The sequence below is a fragment of the Caretta caretta genome, chromosome 2 (genome assembly GCF_965140235.1).
Source record: "Caretta caretta isolate rCarCar2 chromosome 2, rCarCar1.hap1, whole genome shotgun sequence".
Lineage (NCBI taxonomy): Eukaryota > Metazoa > Chordata > Testudines > Cheloniidae > Caretta > Caretta caretta.
In genome coordinates this window covers 270,622,338-270,638,351 of record NC_134207.1, presented here as the reverse complement: position 1 = coordinate 270,638,351, position 16,014 = coordinate 270,622,338, and the positions used below count along the sequence as shown (strand labels likewise).

Sequence of the window (16,014 nt, the reverse complement as noted above, 5' to 3'; positions counted from 1 at the left end):
CTCGGCTGAAAATGGTCAGGAGCGCATCGGCCACGGTGTCTGCTTCAATGGAAGCTAAGGGCACTGCCTCGGGGTAGCGGGTGGCAAAATCTACCACCACCAGAATGTATTTCTTCCCCGACCGGGTCGTCTTGCTGAGAGGCCCCACGATGTCCATGGCCACCTTCTGGAAAGGCTCCTCTATGATGGGCAAAGGTCTCAAAGCCGCTTTCCCCTTGTCCCGGGCCTTCCCCACCCTCTGACAGGGGTCACAGGATCGGCAATACTGCCGGACCGTGGTAAAGACCCCGGGCCAGTAAAAGTTCTGTAGCAACCTCTGCCGGGTGCGCCGGATTCCCTGGTGCCCTGCGAGGGGGATGTCATGGGCCAGGTACAGGAGCTTGCGGCGATACTTCTGGGGGACCACCAGCTGCCTCCTGATCCCACAGGACTCTACTTCCCTTGTGGGAGCCCATTCTCGGTACAGGAACCCCTTCTCCCACAGGAACCTCTCCTGGCAGCCTCTCCTCATGGTTCGTACCACACCGAGGTCGGCCAGGTCCCTGAGCTTCCGCAAGGAGGGATCTTTCCTCAACTCGGCCTGGAACTCAGCGGCTGGGGAAGGGATGGGGACCGGTTCCCCCTCAGTGGCCAGGTCTGAGGCCTCAGCCTCTCTGAGCCGTGCAGCTCGGCCCTCCCTTCCCACCAGGGTAGGGTCCTGCGCCTCCGGTGCGGTACCCTCCCCGAGGTCAGGGAGCAGTGGCCCTCGCCGGCTCTGGCTACGGGTCACAATCAGGGCGGTCTGGGGCTTGCTTGGCCAGTCCTCTAGGTCTCCCCCCATCAAAACTTCAGTGGGCAAATGGTGGTGCACCCCCACATCCTTGGGGCCCTCCTTGGCCCCCCATTTCAGGTGTACCCTTGCCACGGGCACCTTAAATGGGGTCCCGCCCACCCCTGTCAGGGTCAGGTAGGTGTTGGGCACCACCCAATCTGGGGCCACCACCTCAGGCCGGGCCAGCGTCACCTCCGCGCCCGTATCCCAGTATCCATTGACCTTCCTCCCATCCACCTCCAGGGGAACAAGGCACTCTCTCCGGAGGGACAGCCCCGCGCCCACCCTGTAAACTGAGCACCCTGAGTCCAGAGCCTCCAGCCCTCTGGCGGAGCTGGCCTGGGGTACTCTTCCCTCCTGAGCAGGTGGTAAACTGGTAGGCCCCCTTTCCTGGGTCGTCTGCCCCTCGTCCAGCTGGGTCCCTACCCAGTTAACCCTGGGTAGGTTGGGTCTGCTCAGTTTGTCCCTGAGCCCAGGGCACTGGGACCGTACGTGGCCTCTCTGGCCACAGTGATAGCAGCTCAGGTCACGTTGGTCCCCTTGAGTGGGTCGGAGGGGCCCGACGCCAGACGTTCCCCTTGGGAGGGGGTTCTCCCTATTTCCCCGCTGGGAGGCCCCCTGGTGACTCTCTCTCTGCATCGGGGGGGGCCTGTTCTTTTGGGACTCCTCCCGGCTACCCCCTGACCGACTGTTCACAAACTCGTCGGCCAGCTGCCCTGCGTGCTGGGGGTTCTCGAGCTTTTTGTCCACCAACCACAGACTCAGGTCGGAAGGGCACTGTTCATACAGTTGCTCCAGTACGATTAGGTCAAGCAGGTCCTCTTTAGCTTGGGCCCCAGCTGTCCACTTGCGGGCATACCCCTGCATCCGGTTGGCCAGTTGTAGGTAGGTGACCTCAGGCGTTTTACGCTGACTCCGGAAACTTCTCCGGTACATCTCGGGGGTCAGCCCAAACTCACGGAGCAGGGCCTGATTGAAGAGTTCATAGTCCCCTGCCTCCGGCCCTGTCATCCGGCTGTACACCTCCACGGCTTTGGGGTCCAGTAAGGGGGTGAGAAACTGGAGCCTGTCTGCAGGGTCAACCCTGTGCAGCTCACAGGCATTCTCAAAGGCCGTCAGGAAGCTATCTATGTCCTCCCCCTCCTTCCGCTGGGCCAGGAAGCACTTATCAAAGCTCCTTGCAGTCTTGGGTCCCCCCGCACTCACCACAGCCGGGGCCCCACTGCTCCTCAGCCTGGCCAGCTCCAGTTCATGCTGTCTTTGTTTCTCCTTCTCCTGACGTTCCCTCTCCTTCTCCTCCTGCTCATGTTGACGTTGTTTCTCCTTCTCCTCCTGCTCATGTTGACGTTGTTTCTCCTCATGTTGACGTTGTTTTTCATGATCCTCCAGCTCCCTCATTTTCATCTCCCTCTCCCATTCCAGCCGCCTCTGCTCCAGGGATGGGGAGCTCCGCCGGGAGGATCCCCTGCTGGGTGCTGGGGTCAGGGTGCCCTCGGTATTCGCTGGGCTTCCCCCAACCCCTCCCCCAGACATAGGTAGGAAGGGTCTCGGGATGTCCTCGGCAGCAGTCTGACCCCTCCCAGCCCGGTCAGGCCCCAGGGCCCACGCTGCGTCTGCCGGGCGGCTCCCCTCAGGGACAGGGATCGGGTCATCCAAGCGATCCCTCTCCTCCAACTGGGCAATCAGTTGTTCCTTGGTGGACCTCCCGATGCGCAGCCCCCTCTGCCTGCACAGCTCCACCAGGTCACTCTTAAGGCGTTTAGCGTACATCTCCCTGCTGGCCACTCGCAGGCCGGGCAGCTTCCCACGGTTTCCAGGAAAAGCCCTTAGTGTGCCAGTCCTTCTTGAGGTCACCACCTCTTTGCCAGGGTCGAGCTGCAGACTCCTCCGCCCCTGGGACCGCTCGCTGCAATCCCCCGGGGGACCCTGTTACTGCAAAAGTCTTTCTCTCTGGTCACACATTCCCAGGGGTTAACCACCCCCCGAAACCGTCTCTCTCTGAATCTTCAGCACGCCTGGTCCCCGTCAATCCCCCTTCGTTTTACTGTTCCCCAGTCACTTACTGCAGGAAGCGCCGTTCACGGGGTGCAGTACATCCCACCGCTGCCACCAGTTGTCACGGAGTGTGGGGGAGTCCAGGCCCTGCACCCCTCTTCCTGGGATCCACTGAGACTCTCAGCCAGCCAGTAAAACAGAAGGTTTATTGGACAACAGGAACACAGTCCACAACAGAGCTTGTGGGTACAACCCGGACCCCTCAATCACGTCCTTCTGGGGGAGCAGGGAGCTTAGACCCCAGCCCTGGGGTTCCCTGTGTTCCTCTCCCCAGCCTCCAACTGCCAACTAAACTCACCCCGCAGGTTCCCTGCTGCAGCCTCTGTTCACATTCCTGGGCAGAGGTGTCACCTCCCCCTCCCCCTCCTGGCTCAGGTGACAGGCTCTCAGGTCTCCCATCCCCAGGGCACATTCCCAGGTCAACACTCCCCCCTCCCTGCTGAGTCACATCGTCACACAAGCCCTTTGTGGTGTTCACCGACGCCTCCGACACGGGACTGGGGGCGGTGTTAATGGAGGAGGATGAAAAGGGGGAGAGACACCCCATCGTGTACCTGAGCAAGAAGATGCTACCCTGGGAGCAACACTACGTGGCCATCGAGAAGGAGTGCCTGGCCATAGAATCATAGAATCACAGAATATCAGGGTTGGAAGGGACCTCAGGAGGTCATCTAGTCCAACCCCCTGCTCGAAGCAGGACCAATTCCCAGTTAAATCATCCCAGCCAGGGCTTTGTCAAGCCTGACCTTAAAAACCTCTAAGGAAGGAGATTCTACCACCCATGGTGTGGGCCCTCAAGAAACTAGAGCCCTATCTCTTCGGGCGACACTTCACCGTGTACACCGACCCCTCTCCCCTGACCTGGCTGCACCAGATGAAAGGAGCCAACGCCAAACTCCTGAGGTGGAGCCTGCTCCTGCAGGATTACGACATGGACGTGGTCCTCGTGAAGGGAAGTGCCAACCTGATAGCGGACGCGTTGTCCTGGAGAGGGGGCCCTGAACTTCCCCAGGTCACTGGTCAGAGTGACCCCGCTCCGTTCACCCTCGAAGTGGGGAGAGATGTAACACAGCAGGGAGTATTAACCTGGTAATGTTGCATGGGAGTTTTACTAGTTTACTATCTTCTGCTAACACAGGGCGTGCTTCAGTTTCCCTGGGGTACTGCACCAATACTAGATGGGGATGGGAAATAAGGGGGTGACTTCACTGAGGGACGACACTTGATGGCCTGCACGGAAAGGCTGGCAGCTGCCCTGCGTATCCTGGGCCGGGAGGGGGTTTGGGGCCCAGTGACACCTTCTGCCCGGGAACCTGGACAAAGGCTGGAGGAGAAGCTGGGGGGTGTGGCTGGGGAAGATGGCTCGAGGGAGTTTCAGTTTGGAGCTGGCTGGGGAGACGGTGGCGGGGGAGGCCCAGAACTGAGGTCTGGGCTCCCCTGCCCCCAAGATGGACCCGGCTGAGGGGTCCTGTTCTCTGCACCTACAAGCTCTGTGTTAGACCGTGTTCCTGTCGTCTAATAAACCTTCTGTGTTCCTGGCTGGCTGAGAGTCAGGGAGAATCACAGGCGGGGGTGGGGGTGCAGGGCCCTGGGCCCCCCGCTCCGTGACACTAGCCCACCAGAACCAACTACCTCCTGCGAAAGTACTGTGAAGGCACTTGCCAAACAAGAGCAAGGGGAAGTCCCCGCCCCCGTCACCGAGAAGGAACTGAGGGGTGGCGGTCGGCAGGGCTCGATATTAGGCGCCATGGGAGCGTGACTCCAGGGGGCCCCCAGGCCGACCCCACAGATGCTGCGAGGGAGAAATCTTCCGGCTACGGTGCACATGCGCGCGCACCTGAGTGGAGTGGACACGAACGAGCATTCGAAGAACTGCGGTTATCTTAGTTTCTTTCTGGGAGGGAGTTTTGGTGCAGGAGGGGCAGGGGGTTGGGGTGCAGGAGGGGGTGCAGGGTGCAGGCTCCGGCCAGGAGGCGCTCACCACAGGTGGCTCCCGGCCAGCGGCGCAGCGGGGCTCAGGCAGGCTGCCTGCATGCCATGGCCCCACGCCGCTCCCGGAAGCGGCCGGCTGCTGGCACATCTCTGTGCTCGGCTGTGGGGAGGGGGACAGAGTGTCTCCTGGCACTGCCCGTGCCCGCAAGCACCACCCCCGCAGTGGAACCGGCCAGTGGGAGCTGCAGGGAGGGTGCTGGGGGCAGGGGCCATAGAGACATGCCAGCAGCTGGATGCTTCTGGCAACGGTGTGGGGCCATGGCATGCAGGCAGCCTGCCTGAGTCCTGCGGCACCGGGCCCCCCTTAGCCTGGGACCCTGGGCTGCAGCCCCTAAAGCTCCTGCGTTAATCTGGACCTGGATCCAGGAGCCCACCTGGTACCGGAAGCAGGGCGAGAGCAAGTAGTTGACCATCTCCTGGTGGAACACGGGCGTGAGGCTGCCCGAGATGGGGGGCACGATCCAGACCCAGTCGGCTGGGCACCCCCCGCGCATCTGCAGCTCGTTCTCCATGTGCTTGACGAAGGACTCCGTGGCCGCGTGGTGATCCACGATTGTCACCTTGGCAACCTGGGGGGGTGGAAGGAAAGGAACAGATGGCAGAACCAGCCTCCTACCCCCGCAGGGCACCAAGTCACGCCCCTGCCCCCTCGAGACAGGCCCCACCCCAGGGCAGGGAACCAGGGCGTCCCCCTGAAGGCAGGGAACCAAGTCAGTCCCCGGAGCCAGCGCCCATGTGAGTTCTCTGAGCTGCATGTGGGTCTGGGGCAGTCTGCCAACTCCCTTGGGAATGAGCAGCCCCCACCCTGCCCCGCCCCGGGGAACTGGGACCCCAAAGGCTGCTGGCAAAGCAGGGTGGTTGACGTGGCATCGCCTGGGACAGCCCCAGCGCATCCCCTGGCCAAGGGCTTATTTGCGCTGCGCTGGCCTAGGCGCAGTGTGGCCCAGCCGGAGAGGAGAGAGCTGCATCCTAGCACGCAGGGCCTGCAACAGGACGCCCAGAGCCAGACCCGAGGGTTCCCCACAGCCGGGCTGGGCTCGGGGCTGGCCAGGACGGACCCTGCTTCACCCTTCATTGCCCCGGGCTGCCCTAAGGGCCCCCTAGGCCGGGCCCCAGCTAACGAGTGACCCCAGCTGTGCCCGCGCTGGGAGGGTCCCTCCAGGGGCTGGGCGAGGGGCCCTGATCCCTGCAGAGCGGCCGAGTCTCCCTCAGGGGCTGTCTCCGGGGGACTCGCTGCCCGGAGCTCGTGGGGGTGGGGGGGGGAGCTGCAGGCCCAGAGGGCCAGTCTAGGGGGCGGTGAGGCCGCGTGGCTCACCCTGGAGGCAGAGCGAGACTCCCAGGGGGCTGGCACAGAGAAGGGGCCTCCCAGAGACCGTTCCAAAGCTGGGGGGCAGCCCCGACCCTGTGGGTCTGTGACAGCTGGCGAGTGCTTGCCGTGTGTGATCCGCTTCCCAGCTGCCAGGCGAGCGCGGAGCCTGCCCCAGCTCTCGGAGGCCGTGGGGCAGGGTGGGTCTGAGGGCAGGGGACTCTGGCGGCCCGGGACTGAGCCGGGGGCCGGGCAGGGGGACCCAGCTCACAGAGGGAGGGTGAGACACTCACTCACCCCCCTCTACGTCTCGGTGCCGCGAGAGGGGCAGACTGAGCCCCCCCGGGAGGTGGGGGGGTTACAGCGAGCACCCAGCAGTGGGTGCGGGACCCGAGACAGGGCCAGGGCCGTAGGGGCTCGAAACCCCCCCATAGCTCTGCCCCCCACCCCGTGCTCCCCACACCCGGTCGCTCTTCCCGGCCCCTACCTGGAAGCTGTGCAGCACGGCGACGTTGATCTCCACCGCGGCCTTGTCCTTCCACAGGGACGAGGTCTTCCGGGTGTCCAGCCCCATGTGCAGGGCCACCTCCTGCCCCACAGGGACCGTCACTCCCAGCCCCAGCCCTGCCCCATGCCACCTCCTGCCCCACAGGGACCGTCACCCCCTGGCCCTGCCCCCGCGCCGCCTCCTGCCCCACAGGGACCGTCACTCCCAGCCCCGGCCCTGCCCCCGCGCCGCCTTCTGCCCCACAGGGACTGTCACCTCCCGGCCCTGCCCCCACGCCACCTCCTGCCCCACAGGGACCGTCACCCCCTGGCCCTGCCCCCACGCCGCCTCCTGCCCCACAGGGACCGTCACTCCCAGCCCCGGCCCTGCCCTCGCGCCGCCTTCTGCCCCACAGGGACCGTCACCCCCCGGCCCTGCCCCCACGCGACCTCCTGCCCCACAGTCCGTGGGGGGAAGTCCGTACCTGCAGCAGGTTGTAGCGGTGGGGGAGCTGGGGGGTGGGGGGGGGAGCTGGGGGGCAGTCCATACCGGCAGCAGGTTGTAGCGGTGGGGGGTGGGGGAGCTGGGGGGGGAGCTGGGGGGCGGGGGGCAGTCCGTACCTGCAGCAGGTTGTAGCGGTGGGGGAGCTGGGGGGGGAGCTGGGGGGCGGGGGGGGTGGGAGCTGGGGGGCAGTCCGTACCTGCAGCAGGTTGTAGCGGTGGGGGAGCTGGGGGGTGGGAGCTGGGGGGCGGGGGGGGGAGCTGGGGGGCAGTCCGTACCGGCAGCAGGTTGTAGCGGTGGGGGAGCTGGGGGGGGAGCTGGGGGGCGGGAGCTGGGGGGCAGTCCGTACCTGCAGCAGGTTGTAGCGGTTGCTGTCACAGAAGTTGCGCATGCCGATCTCGCTGCCCACGTACCAGCCGTTGAAGGGGGCGGCCGGGAACTGCAGGCCCCCGATCTCCAGCAGCAGGTTGGCCACGGCGGGCAGCGCATGCCACCGCAGGCCCAGCTCCCCGAACCACGGCAGCCTGCGCCCGACACCACACTCAGGGCACGGGCGGGACGGAGCGAAGGGACGCGCCCCAACCACACGGCCCCTCCGACAGCACCCCCAGGAACGGAACCCAGGCGTCCTGGTGCCCAGCCCCCTGCTCTGACCACCAGACCGGGCTCCCTCCCCGCCGGGCTGCTGGTTCCCCGGGAGCCTCCTTCTGCCCCCAGCCCTGCTGGGACCTGATGTTCTGGGAGAGAACGGTCACCCCATCCCCGGGACCCCAGCCCGAGTGCTGCCCCCTGGCACCGCCCCAGGCCCCGCGCTGCCCCCTGGCACCGCCCCAGGCCCCGCGCTGCACCCTGGCACCGCCCCACGCCCCGCGCTGCCCCCTGGCACCGCCCCACGCCCCGCGCTGCTCCCCCGCACCCTACTGTAAGGGGACTGTTGCCCCCTTACTGACACTCAGTGGGGGGGTTTTGGTTGCTAGCTCCCAGTACCAAAAGGAAGGGGAAGGGTCTATGGGAAACCAGGACCCTGAGACTGACAGTCCCCAGGGGCAATGGGGAGAGGCCAATGCTCCAGGTCAGCCTGTTTGACAGGGGGGCCAGGCTAATCAGGGAGTCAGGGGGCCAGGGGGGTCCCATCCTCCGTGTGAGCTGGATTTGCCTAGGTCGGACAGAGTGGGGCCGAGCTAAGGGGAGAGCAGGGGCCCGAGCTGAGCTGGGCCAGATCCAGAGAGAGCAGCCCCTGTCCAGGGAGCGGAGCTGCAGCAACCAGAGCCAGGGGGCCAGCGAAGCGGCCCAGGGAGCAGGTCAGGGCTGGGAGCCGAGTCACAGAAGCAGCCGGCAGATCAGACCTGTCCAGGGAGCGGAGCTGCAGCGACCAGAGCCAGGGGGGCAGCGAAGCGGCCCAGGGAGCTGGAGGCAGCAGCAGCCGTGCAGAGACCGAGGGGTGGGGCTGGGGCTGGAGCAGTCCGGAGCTGGGTGCGGTGAGCAGCTGGGGAGAGCGAGGGGGACCCTGGGCAGCGGGCCCCGCACAGGGAGACGCCTCAGCCAAGGGGGTCTGCAGGCCAGGCTTGGATCGTAACCCCGACAGGGCGGGGGCCACACTGGGAAGAAGGGTCCTGCCACTTCGAGCCTGAGAGCGTGTGGCCACCACCAGAGCGAGTGTCCGACCCGCAGCATCCCTGCAGCACGGCCAGGGCCTGAGAAGGGGCCTGGGGCTTACCAGGAGCAGACTGTGAACTGCCCTGACGTTCCAGAGACACTGTTTGTGATCTTCCCTGCCACAGAGCGGGGTGATGTGTTTCCTTTCACCTTTCCCATTTTCCCTTATTCTTTTTAAAATTAATTGTTGATTAAATAACTTGCATTTGCTTTAACTTGTATGTAATGGTCAGTGGGTCAGAGAAGTGCCCAGGGCAGAGAGAGTACCCCGGGGTGGGGACACCCTAGCCCCGGTCCTAGGTGACCGCAGCAGGGTTGGGGGTTGAGCCCCCCAGGACTCCTGGGCCCAGCCTTGTCGGGGTTACGAGGACTCTGCCAGACGGGAGAGTGGAAGGGGAGCCCTCCAGGGCAGGGAGGCCACTGGGTAAAGGAAGCAGGAGCGAGGTCTCAGATCCTTTCGCTAGCCCACTTCACCGGGGTCGTGCAGAAGCCAGGAAAGTTCCCCACAAGAGCGGGACTATCCCCCACTTACACTACCAGGCGAGTTGCCCAAGGGATCAGCAGGAACTGGCGCCTGCCCGGCGGGACAGGGCGGGTCCCAGCCCTGCCTGCTCTGCCCCCGGTACTCACGTGGGGTGCTGGATGGGCACCTCCAGGACCAGCTCGGGCGGCAGGAGGAAGAGCTCCGGGGCCTCGTCTGGTGCCTGCAGCAGCAGGGGCAGGACATCAAAGCGGCCGTGCCCAGGGGTCCAGCCGTGCTGGATACAGAGCTGCCAGGGGAGAGTCTGTGAGTGCGGGGCGGAGAGCGGGTATGGGGCCGGGCCGCGAGTCGGAGAGCGGGTATGGGGCCGGGCCGCGGGTCGGAGAGCGGGGCCGGGGCCGGGCCGCGGGGCGGAGAGCGGGTATGGGGCCGGGCCGCGGGGCGGAGAGCGAGTATGGGGCCGGGCTGCGGGTCGGAGAGCGGGGCTGGGGCCGGGCTGCGGGTCGGAGAGCGGGTATGGGGCCGGGCCGCGGGGCGGAGAGCGGGTATGGGGCCGGGCTGCGGGTCGGAGAGCGGGGCTGGGGCCGGGCTGCGGGTCGGAGAGCGGGGCCGGGGCCGGGCTGCGGGTCGGAGAGCGGGGCCGGAGCCGGGCCGCGGGGCGGAGAGCGGGGCTGGGGCCGGGCTGCGGGGCGGAGAGCGGGGCCGGGGCCGGGCTGCGGGGCGGAGAGCGGGTATGGGGCCGGGCCGCGGGGCGGAGAGCGGGGCTGGGGCCGGGCTGTGGGTCGGAGAGCGGGGCCGGGGCCGGGCTGCGGGGCGGAGAGCGGGGCCGGGGCCGGGCTGCGGGTCGGAGAGCGGGTATGGGGCCGGGCTGCGGGGCGGAGAGCGGGGCCGGGCTGCGGGTCGGAGAGCGGGGCCGGGGCCGGGCTGCGGGGCGGAGAGCGGGTATGGGGCCGGGCCGCGGGGCGGAGAGCGGGGCTGGGGCCGGGCTGTGGGTCGGAGAGCGGGGCCGGGGCCGGGCTGCGGGGCGGAGAGCGGGGCCGGGGCCGGGCTGCGGGTCGGAGAGCGGGTATGGGGCCGGGCTGCGGGGCGGAGAGCGGGGCCGGGGCCGGGCTGCGGGTCGGAGAGCGGGGCCGGGGCCGGGCTGCGGGGCGGAGAGCGGGGCCGGGGCCGGGCTGCGGGTCGGAGAGCGGGTATGGGGCCGGGCTGCGGGGCGGAGAGCGGGGCCGGGCTGCGGGTCGGAGAGCGGGGCCGGGGCCGGGCTGCGGGTCGGAGAGCGGGGCCGGGGCCGGGGCCGAGAGCGGGGCCGGGGCCGGGCTGCGGGGCGGAGAGCGGGGCCGGGGCCGGGCTGCGGGGCGGAGAGCGGGGCCGGGGCCGGGCCGCGGGGCGGAGAGCGGGTATGGGGCCGGGCCGCGGGGCGGAGAGCGGGTATGGGGCCGGGCTGCGGGTCGGAGAGCGGGGCCGGGGCCGGGCTGCGGGGCGGAGAGCGGGGCCGGGGCCGGGCTGCGGGTCGGAGAGCGGGTATGGGGCCGGGCTGCGGGGCGGAGAGCGGGGCCGGGCTGCGGGTCGGAGAGCGGGGCCGGGGCCGGGCTGCGGGGCGGAGAGCGGGTATGGGGCCGGGCTGCGGGGCGGAGAGCGGGGCTGGGGCCGGGCTGTGGGTCGGAGAGCGGGGCCGGGGCCGGGCTGCGGGGCGGAGAGCGGGGCCGGGGCCGGGCTGCGGGTCGGAGAGCGGGTATGGGGCCGGGCTGCGGGGCGGAGAGCGGGGCCGGGGCCGGGCTGCGGGTCGGAGAGCGGGGCCGGGGCCGGGCTGCGGGGCGGAGAGCGGGGCCGGGGCCGGGCTGCGGGTCGGAGAGCGGGTATGGGGCCGGGCTGCGGGGCGGAGAGCGGGGCCGGGCTGCGGGTCGGAGAGCGGGGCCGGGGCCGGGCTGCGGGTCGGAGAGCGGGGCCGGGGCCGGGGCCGAGAGCGGGGCCGGGGCGGGTTGTCCTGGTGCCGCTGCTGAGTTGCAACCGTGTCGTGTCTGAGGGCGGCCCCCCTGCTTAGCCTCCAGCGCCCAGCACCCAGCGCCCAACCCCCAGCACCCAGCCCCCAGCGCCGAGCACCCAACCCTCAGCACCCACCATTCAGCTCCCACCGCCGACCCCCAGAGCTCAGCCCCACCACCCAGCCCTTAACCACCATCACCCAGCGCCCAACCCCCAGCACCCAGCGCCCAACCCCCAGCACCCAACCCCCAGCACCCAGCACCCACCGTTCAGCTCCCACCGCCGACCCCCAGAGCTCAGCCCCACCACCCAGCCCTTAACCACCAGCGCCCACTGCCAGCACCCAGCGCCCAGCCCCCAGCACCCAGCGCCCAGCACCGAGCTAGGTGCTGGCTGGGCCCGGGCGCTGCCATGCTGGCAGCAGCTGCAGCCCAGAGGGGCGATGGCCGTTCTGTGGCAGGACGGGGGCTGCCTGTGTCGGGATCGGGGCCCCACAGGTGCGGGGGAGCCGAGGGACCCCCAGGGGAAGGACCATAGAGATGAGGCGTCGACCCTGCCCTTTGTACCCAGAGCTGGGGGCAGAGCCCCAGGGCCAGGCACAGAGGCTGGCTGCAGCGGGCACCGGGCTCGCCAGCGCAGCCCCATGGCAGGGGCCCTGCCCAGCCCAGCTGGGGGTGCACTAGTCTCCAGGCCTGGGCAGCAGCACTGCAGGGGGCTGGCCTGGGGGGCCCCTGAGAGCATGAGCCCAGCCCCTCTCTGCTCTCAGCCCCCCGACTCAACCCTCTGCTCTCAGCCCCCAATCAACCGTTCCAACCCCCCAACCCCCCCTCAGCCCTCCCACTCAACCCTCTCCCTCAGCCCCCCCAATCAACCCTTCCAATGCCCCAACCCCCCTGCTCTCAGCTGCCCCCACTCAACCCCTCCGCTCTCAGATCCTCCCACTCAGCCCCCTGCACTCAGCCCCCCAATCAACCTCCCAACCCCCCTGCTCTCAGCCCCTTCCACTCAGCCCCCTGCACTCAGCCCCCCAATCAACCTCCCAACCCCTCTGCTCTCAGCCCCCCAATCAACCCTTCCAACCCCCCAACCCCCCCACTCTCAGCCCCCCCAGTCAACCCTCTGCTCTCAGCCCCCCAATCAACCTCCCAACCCCCCTGCTCTCAGCCCCTTCCACTCAACCCCCTGCACTCAGCCCACCAATCAACCTCCCAACCCCCCTGTTCTCAGCCCCTTCCACTCAGCCCCCTGCACTCAGCCCCCCAATCAACCTCCCAACCCCTCTGCTCTCAGCCCCCCAATCAACCCTTCCAACCCCCCAACCCCCCCACTCTCAGCCCCCCCAGTCAACCCTCTGCTCTCAGCCCCCCAATCAACCTCCCAACCCCCCTGCTCTCAGCCCCCCCACTCAACCCCCTGCGCTCAGCCCCCCAGCTCTCAGACCCCAGCAGGAAGCTCAGAGCCCCTGGGGCCCACATGGGGGACCCAGACCAGCAGCCTAGTGAGTGTCCAGCAGGGGCTGCTTGCCCAGCAGGGGGCGCTGCCCCCCCAGTCTGTTCTGGCCCCAATGCCCCAGCGTGAAGCTGAGGGGGGGGCCCCCTGTGCTGCCGAGAGTAGGATGGGGGGGCTCATCAGGGGATGCTGCAGTGCAGGGGGCTGGGCAGGGAATGGAGGCAGGACATGGGGTGCTGTGCTGCAGGGGGGCAGGGCAGGGGGAGCTGAGGGGCAGGGTGGGGGGCAGGGCAGGGGGTGCTGAGGGGCAGGGTTGGGGGCAGGGGAGAGGGGCGCTGAGGAGCAGGGCAAGGTGGTGCTCAGGGGCAGGGCGGGGGGCAGGAATCGCGGAGCGGCAGGGCGGGGGGCTCTCCCCAGTCCCGGCTGCCCCACCTCGGTGATGTCGACGTTGGCCGGGTCCCCCAGCACAGAGCCGTCCGGCTGCCGGTACCCGGCGTAGCGGATCAGCTGGCTGTTCCAGATGCGGAAGTCGCCCCGGCCCGGCGCGCGCTGCGGGAAGATGGTGATGGCCGACCTGTGAGAGAGGCGTGGGTCAGAGCCACCCGGGGGGATGGGCCCGGCTGGGCAGGTGGCCCTGGTGGGGGTGGGCCTGGAGAGGCAGGTGGCACTGCAGGGTCCGGGCCTGGGTGGGGGGTGGCGCCGTGGGGGGCCGGCCCGGGGAGGCAGGGGATCCGGGGGGAGTGGGTCCGGGGGGGCCGTGGTGCGATGGGGGGGTGGGCCCAGGGAGGCGGGGGAGCCCCTAGGAGGTGGGCCCGGGTGAGGGTGGCACCGTGGGGGGCCAGCCCGGGGAGGCAGGGGATCCGTGGTGGGTGGGTCCGGGGGGGGCGGTGGTGCGATGGGGAGGTGGGCCCAGGGAGGCGGGGGAGCCCCTAGGGGGCGGGCCCGGGTGGGGGTGGCTCTGTGGGGGGCTGGCCCGGGGAGGCAGGGGATCCGTGGGTGGGTGGGTCCGGGGGGGGCGGTGGTGCGATGGGGAGGTGGGCCCAGGGAGGTGGGGGAGCCCCTAGGGGGCGGGCCCGGGTGGGGTGGCGCCGTGGGGGGCCGGCCCGGGGAGGCAGGGGATCCGTGGGGGTTGGGTCCGGGGGGGCGGTGGTGTGATGGGGGGTGGGCCCAGGGAGGTGGGGGAGCCCCTAGGGGGCGGGCCCGGGTGGGGTGGCGCCGTGGGGGGCCGGCCCGGGGAGGCAGGGGATCCGTGGGTGGGTGGGTCCGGGGGGGGCGGTGGTGCGATGGGGGGGTGGGCCCAGGGAGGCGGGGGAGCCCCTAGGGGGCGGGCCCGGGTGGGGTGGCGCCGTGGGGGGCCGGCCCGGGGCAGCGGGTGGGCCCCGGGTGGGGCGGGCGTCTCACCGGAGGTTGCCTCGGTTGGTGGCGTACTGGAGATGGGTGCACAGGAAGCCGAACATCTCCTGGACGCTGGTGCAGTCGCGGGCGTCGAACACCTTCAGGGAGCAGCAGTTAGCGGCAGAGCAGCAGCCCCCAGGCCCTGTGCACGGCAGCCCCCCGCTCTGAGCCCTCGGCCCCGCTGTCCTGAGCAGCCCTCACCACCCGGGGCGTGGAAGCACCGGCTCTGCCCCGATCCTGGGAGTGGGAGCCCCAGGGGCCCTGCCGGGGCAGGAGGGGGGCCCTGCCTGGGGGCGAATGGGGAGCCCTGGGGGCCCTGTCCTGGCACTGCCCTGTGCTAACCCAGCTGGTAGCAGTGGTGCCCCCCACCTGCAGCTTGTTCCACTGGATGCGACCCAGGCAGCGGGCGGCATTGCGCCAGGCCTGCTTGGCCCCAAAGATCAGCTCCGGCTCCAGCAGCTGGTAGGTGCCCGTGGCCTCGATCTCCTGTTCCACCTCCTGCAGCCGCTGCACGTGGACCCTGGAGTCAGCCCTGTGGGAAGAGAACAGGCAATGTGGGGTGATCCGTCCTGTCGCCCATGCCCAGCTCCTGGAAGGCAGAGGGTGAGGGACACCCGGAGCGTGGGGTTGTGTCCCTGCCCGTCCTGGCTAATAGCCATTGAGGGACCTACCCTCCAGGAACTGGTCTAGTTCTTTTTTTGAACTCAGTTATAGTCTTGGCCTTCACAACATCCCCTGGCAGTGAGTTCCACTGGTTGTACGTTGGGCAGAGGGGCTGGAACTAGGGGGTTGGCGGGGCTGCCGCACCCCCTGGCTTGAAGTGGTTTCCATGATCTCCAGGGTTACAGTTTGGTTCCATGGCTCTCGGCACACACACTGTCCCAGCAGCCCTGGCATTGGGTGACAAAGTCCTTCCTTGGATTTGGTTTAAACCTGCCACCTGTTAATTTCGTCCCGTGGCCCCTAGATTTTGTGTCACGGGAGGGGTAAATATCACGGCCGCGTCACTCAGTCGTGCCCCTCCCTCGTCTCTTGGCCAAGCTGAACAACCCTAGTCTCTCGTCATGTGGAAGCTGTTCCATCCCCCGGTCCTCTTCCCGGCCCTCTCTGACCCTCTTCCAGCTCCACTTGATGCTCGAGGCTGGGCGTCCAGAGCTGGACCCAGTATTCAAGGTGTGAGCGCACCAGAGAACTGCAGGTCATCTCGTCCCGTGGCCTGCACTGGGGCAGGACTATGTATTATCCAGACCAGGGGTCTCAACCTCCTTGTGGCCCACAATGTGTTACCAGGGCACAGGTAGAGAGCCACGGCGCCCCCGCAACCCCTGTGCCCAGCACCCGCCCCGCCCAGAGTGGGGCCAAGAGTGGACCCCGGTGAAGGGCTGGGCAGCAGGGCAGACCCGGACCCTGCTGCGAGGGGCAGGGCAGCCCAGAAGCCCCGACCCCGCCGCATGGGGCAGAGCAGTCCCGGCGGCTATGGACCCCGCCGCGTGGAGGAGGGCAGCCCCGCAACTGACTGTAATAGGAGGATTTTATGTTTGTATTTTATATAATTTAAAATAAAAAATAATAATGTAGCATGTATTAAACGTATTGCTGTATGATTTAACCATTTCCTGCCAGCCACCCTTTTTAAATACCAGCAAGCAATGGCCTAAGGGGCCATTGGGAGAAACGCATCAGCCAGAATCTGTGTCTGAGCTGATTTCAAGGGAGTGACAGACCTTTTAGGGTCACTGAGGTCACTCAGTCAGGGTGATCTGCAAACAGACCGGGGCAGGCAAACCCCGAATGCTGGTGGATATTCCAATACTTAGATTTACCCAGCCAGCCCAAAACAGCTTCTACAGCACCTCCCTGGTTACTCAGACGTCCAAACAACACAGTTCCCTTAAAGTATC

At 68.1% G+C, this 16,014-nt stretch overlaps 1 protein-coding gene across 1 annotated transcript in view; it reads right to left on the bottom strand.

The window, feature by feature from the left end:
• The window catches only part of NOS3 (nitric oxide synthase 3), a 91,941-nt gene that overhangs the window by 43,535 nt on the left and 32,392 nt on the right, over positions 1-16,014 (bottom strand). The window contains exons 4-10 of the mRNA XM_048841934.2: positions 14,483-14,645; positions 14,120-14,211; positions 13,151-13,292; positions 9,439-9,578; positions 7,502-7,676; positions 6,652-6,753; positions 5,233-5,427 (exon numbers count right to left, since the gene is read on the bottom strand). Of these exons, the coding sequence (XP_048697891.2) occupies positions 5,233-5,427; positions 6,652-6,753; positions 7,502-7,676; positions 9,439-9,578; positions 13,151-13,292; positions 14,120-14,211; positions 14,483-14,645 (1,009 nt within the window). The remainder of the gene's footprint in view (positions 1-5,232; positions 5,428-6,651; positions 6,754-7,501; positions 7,677-9,438; positions 9,579-13,150; positions 13,293-14,119; positions 14,212-14,482; positions 14,646-16,014) is intronic.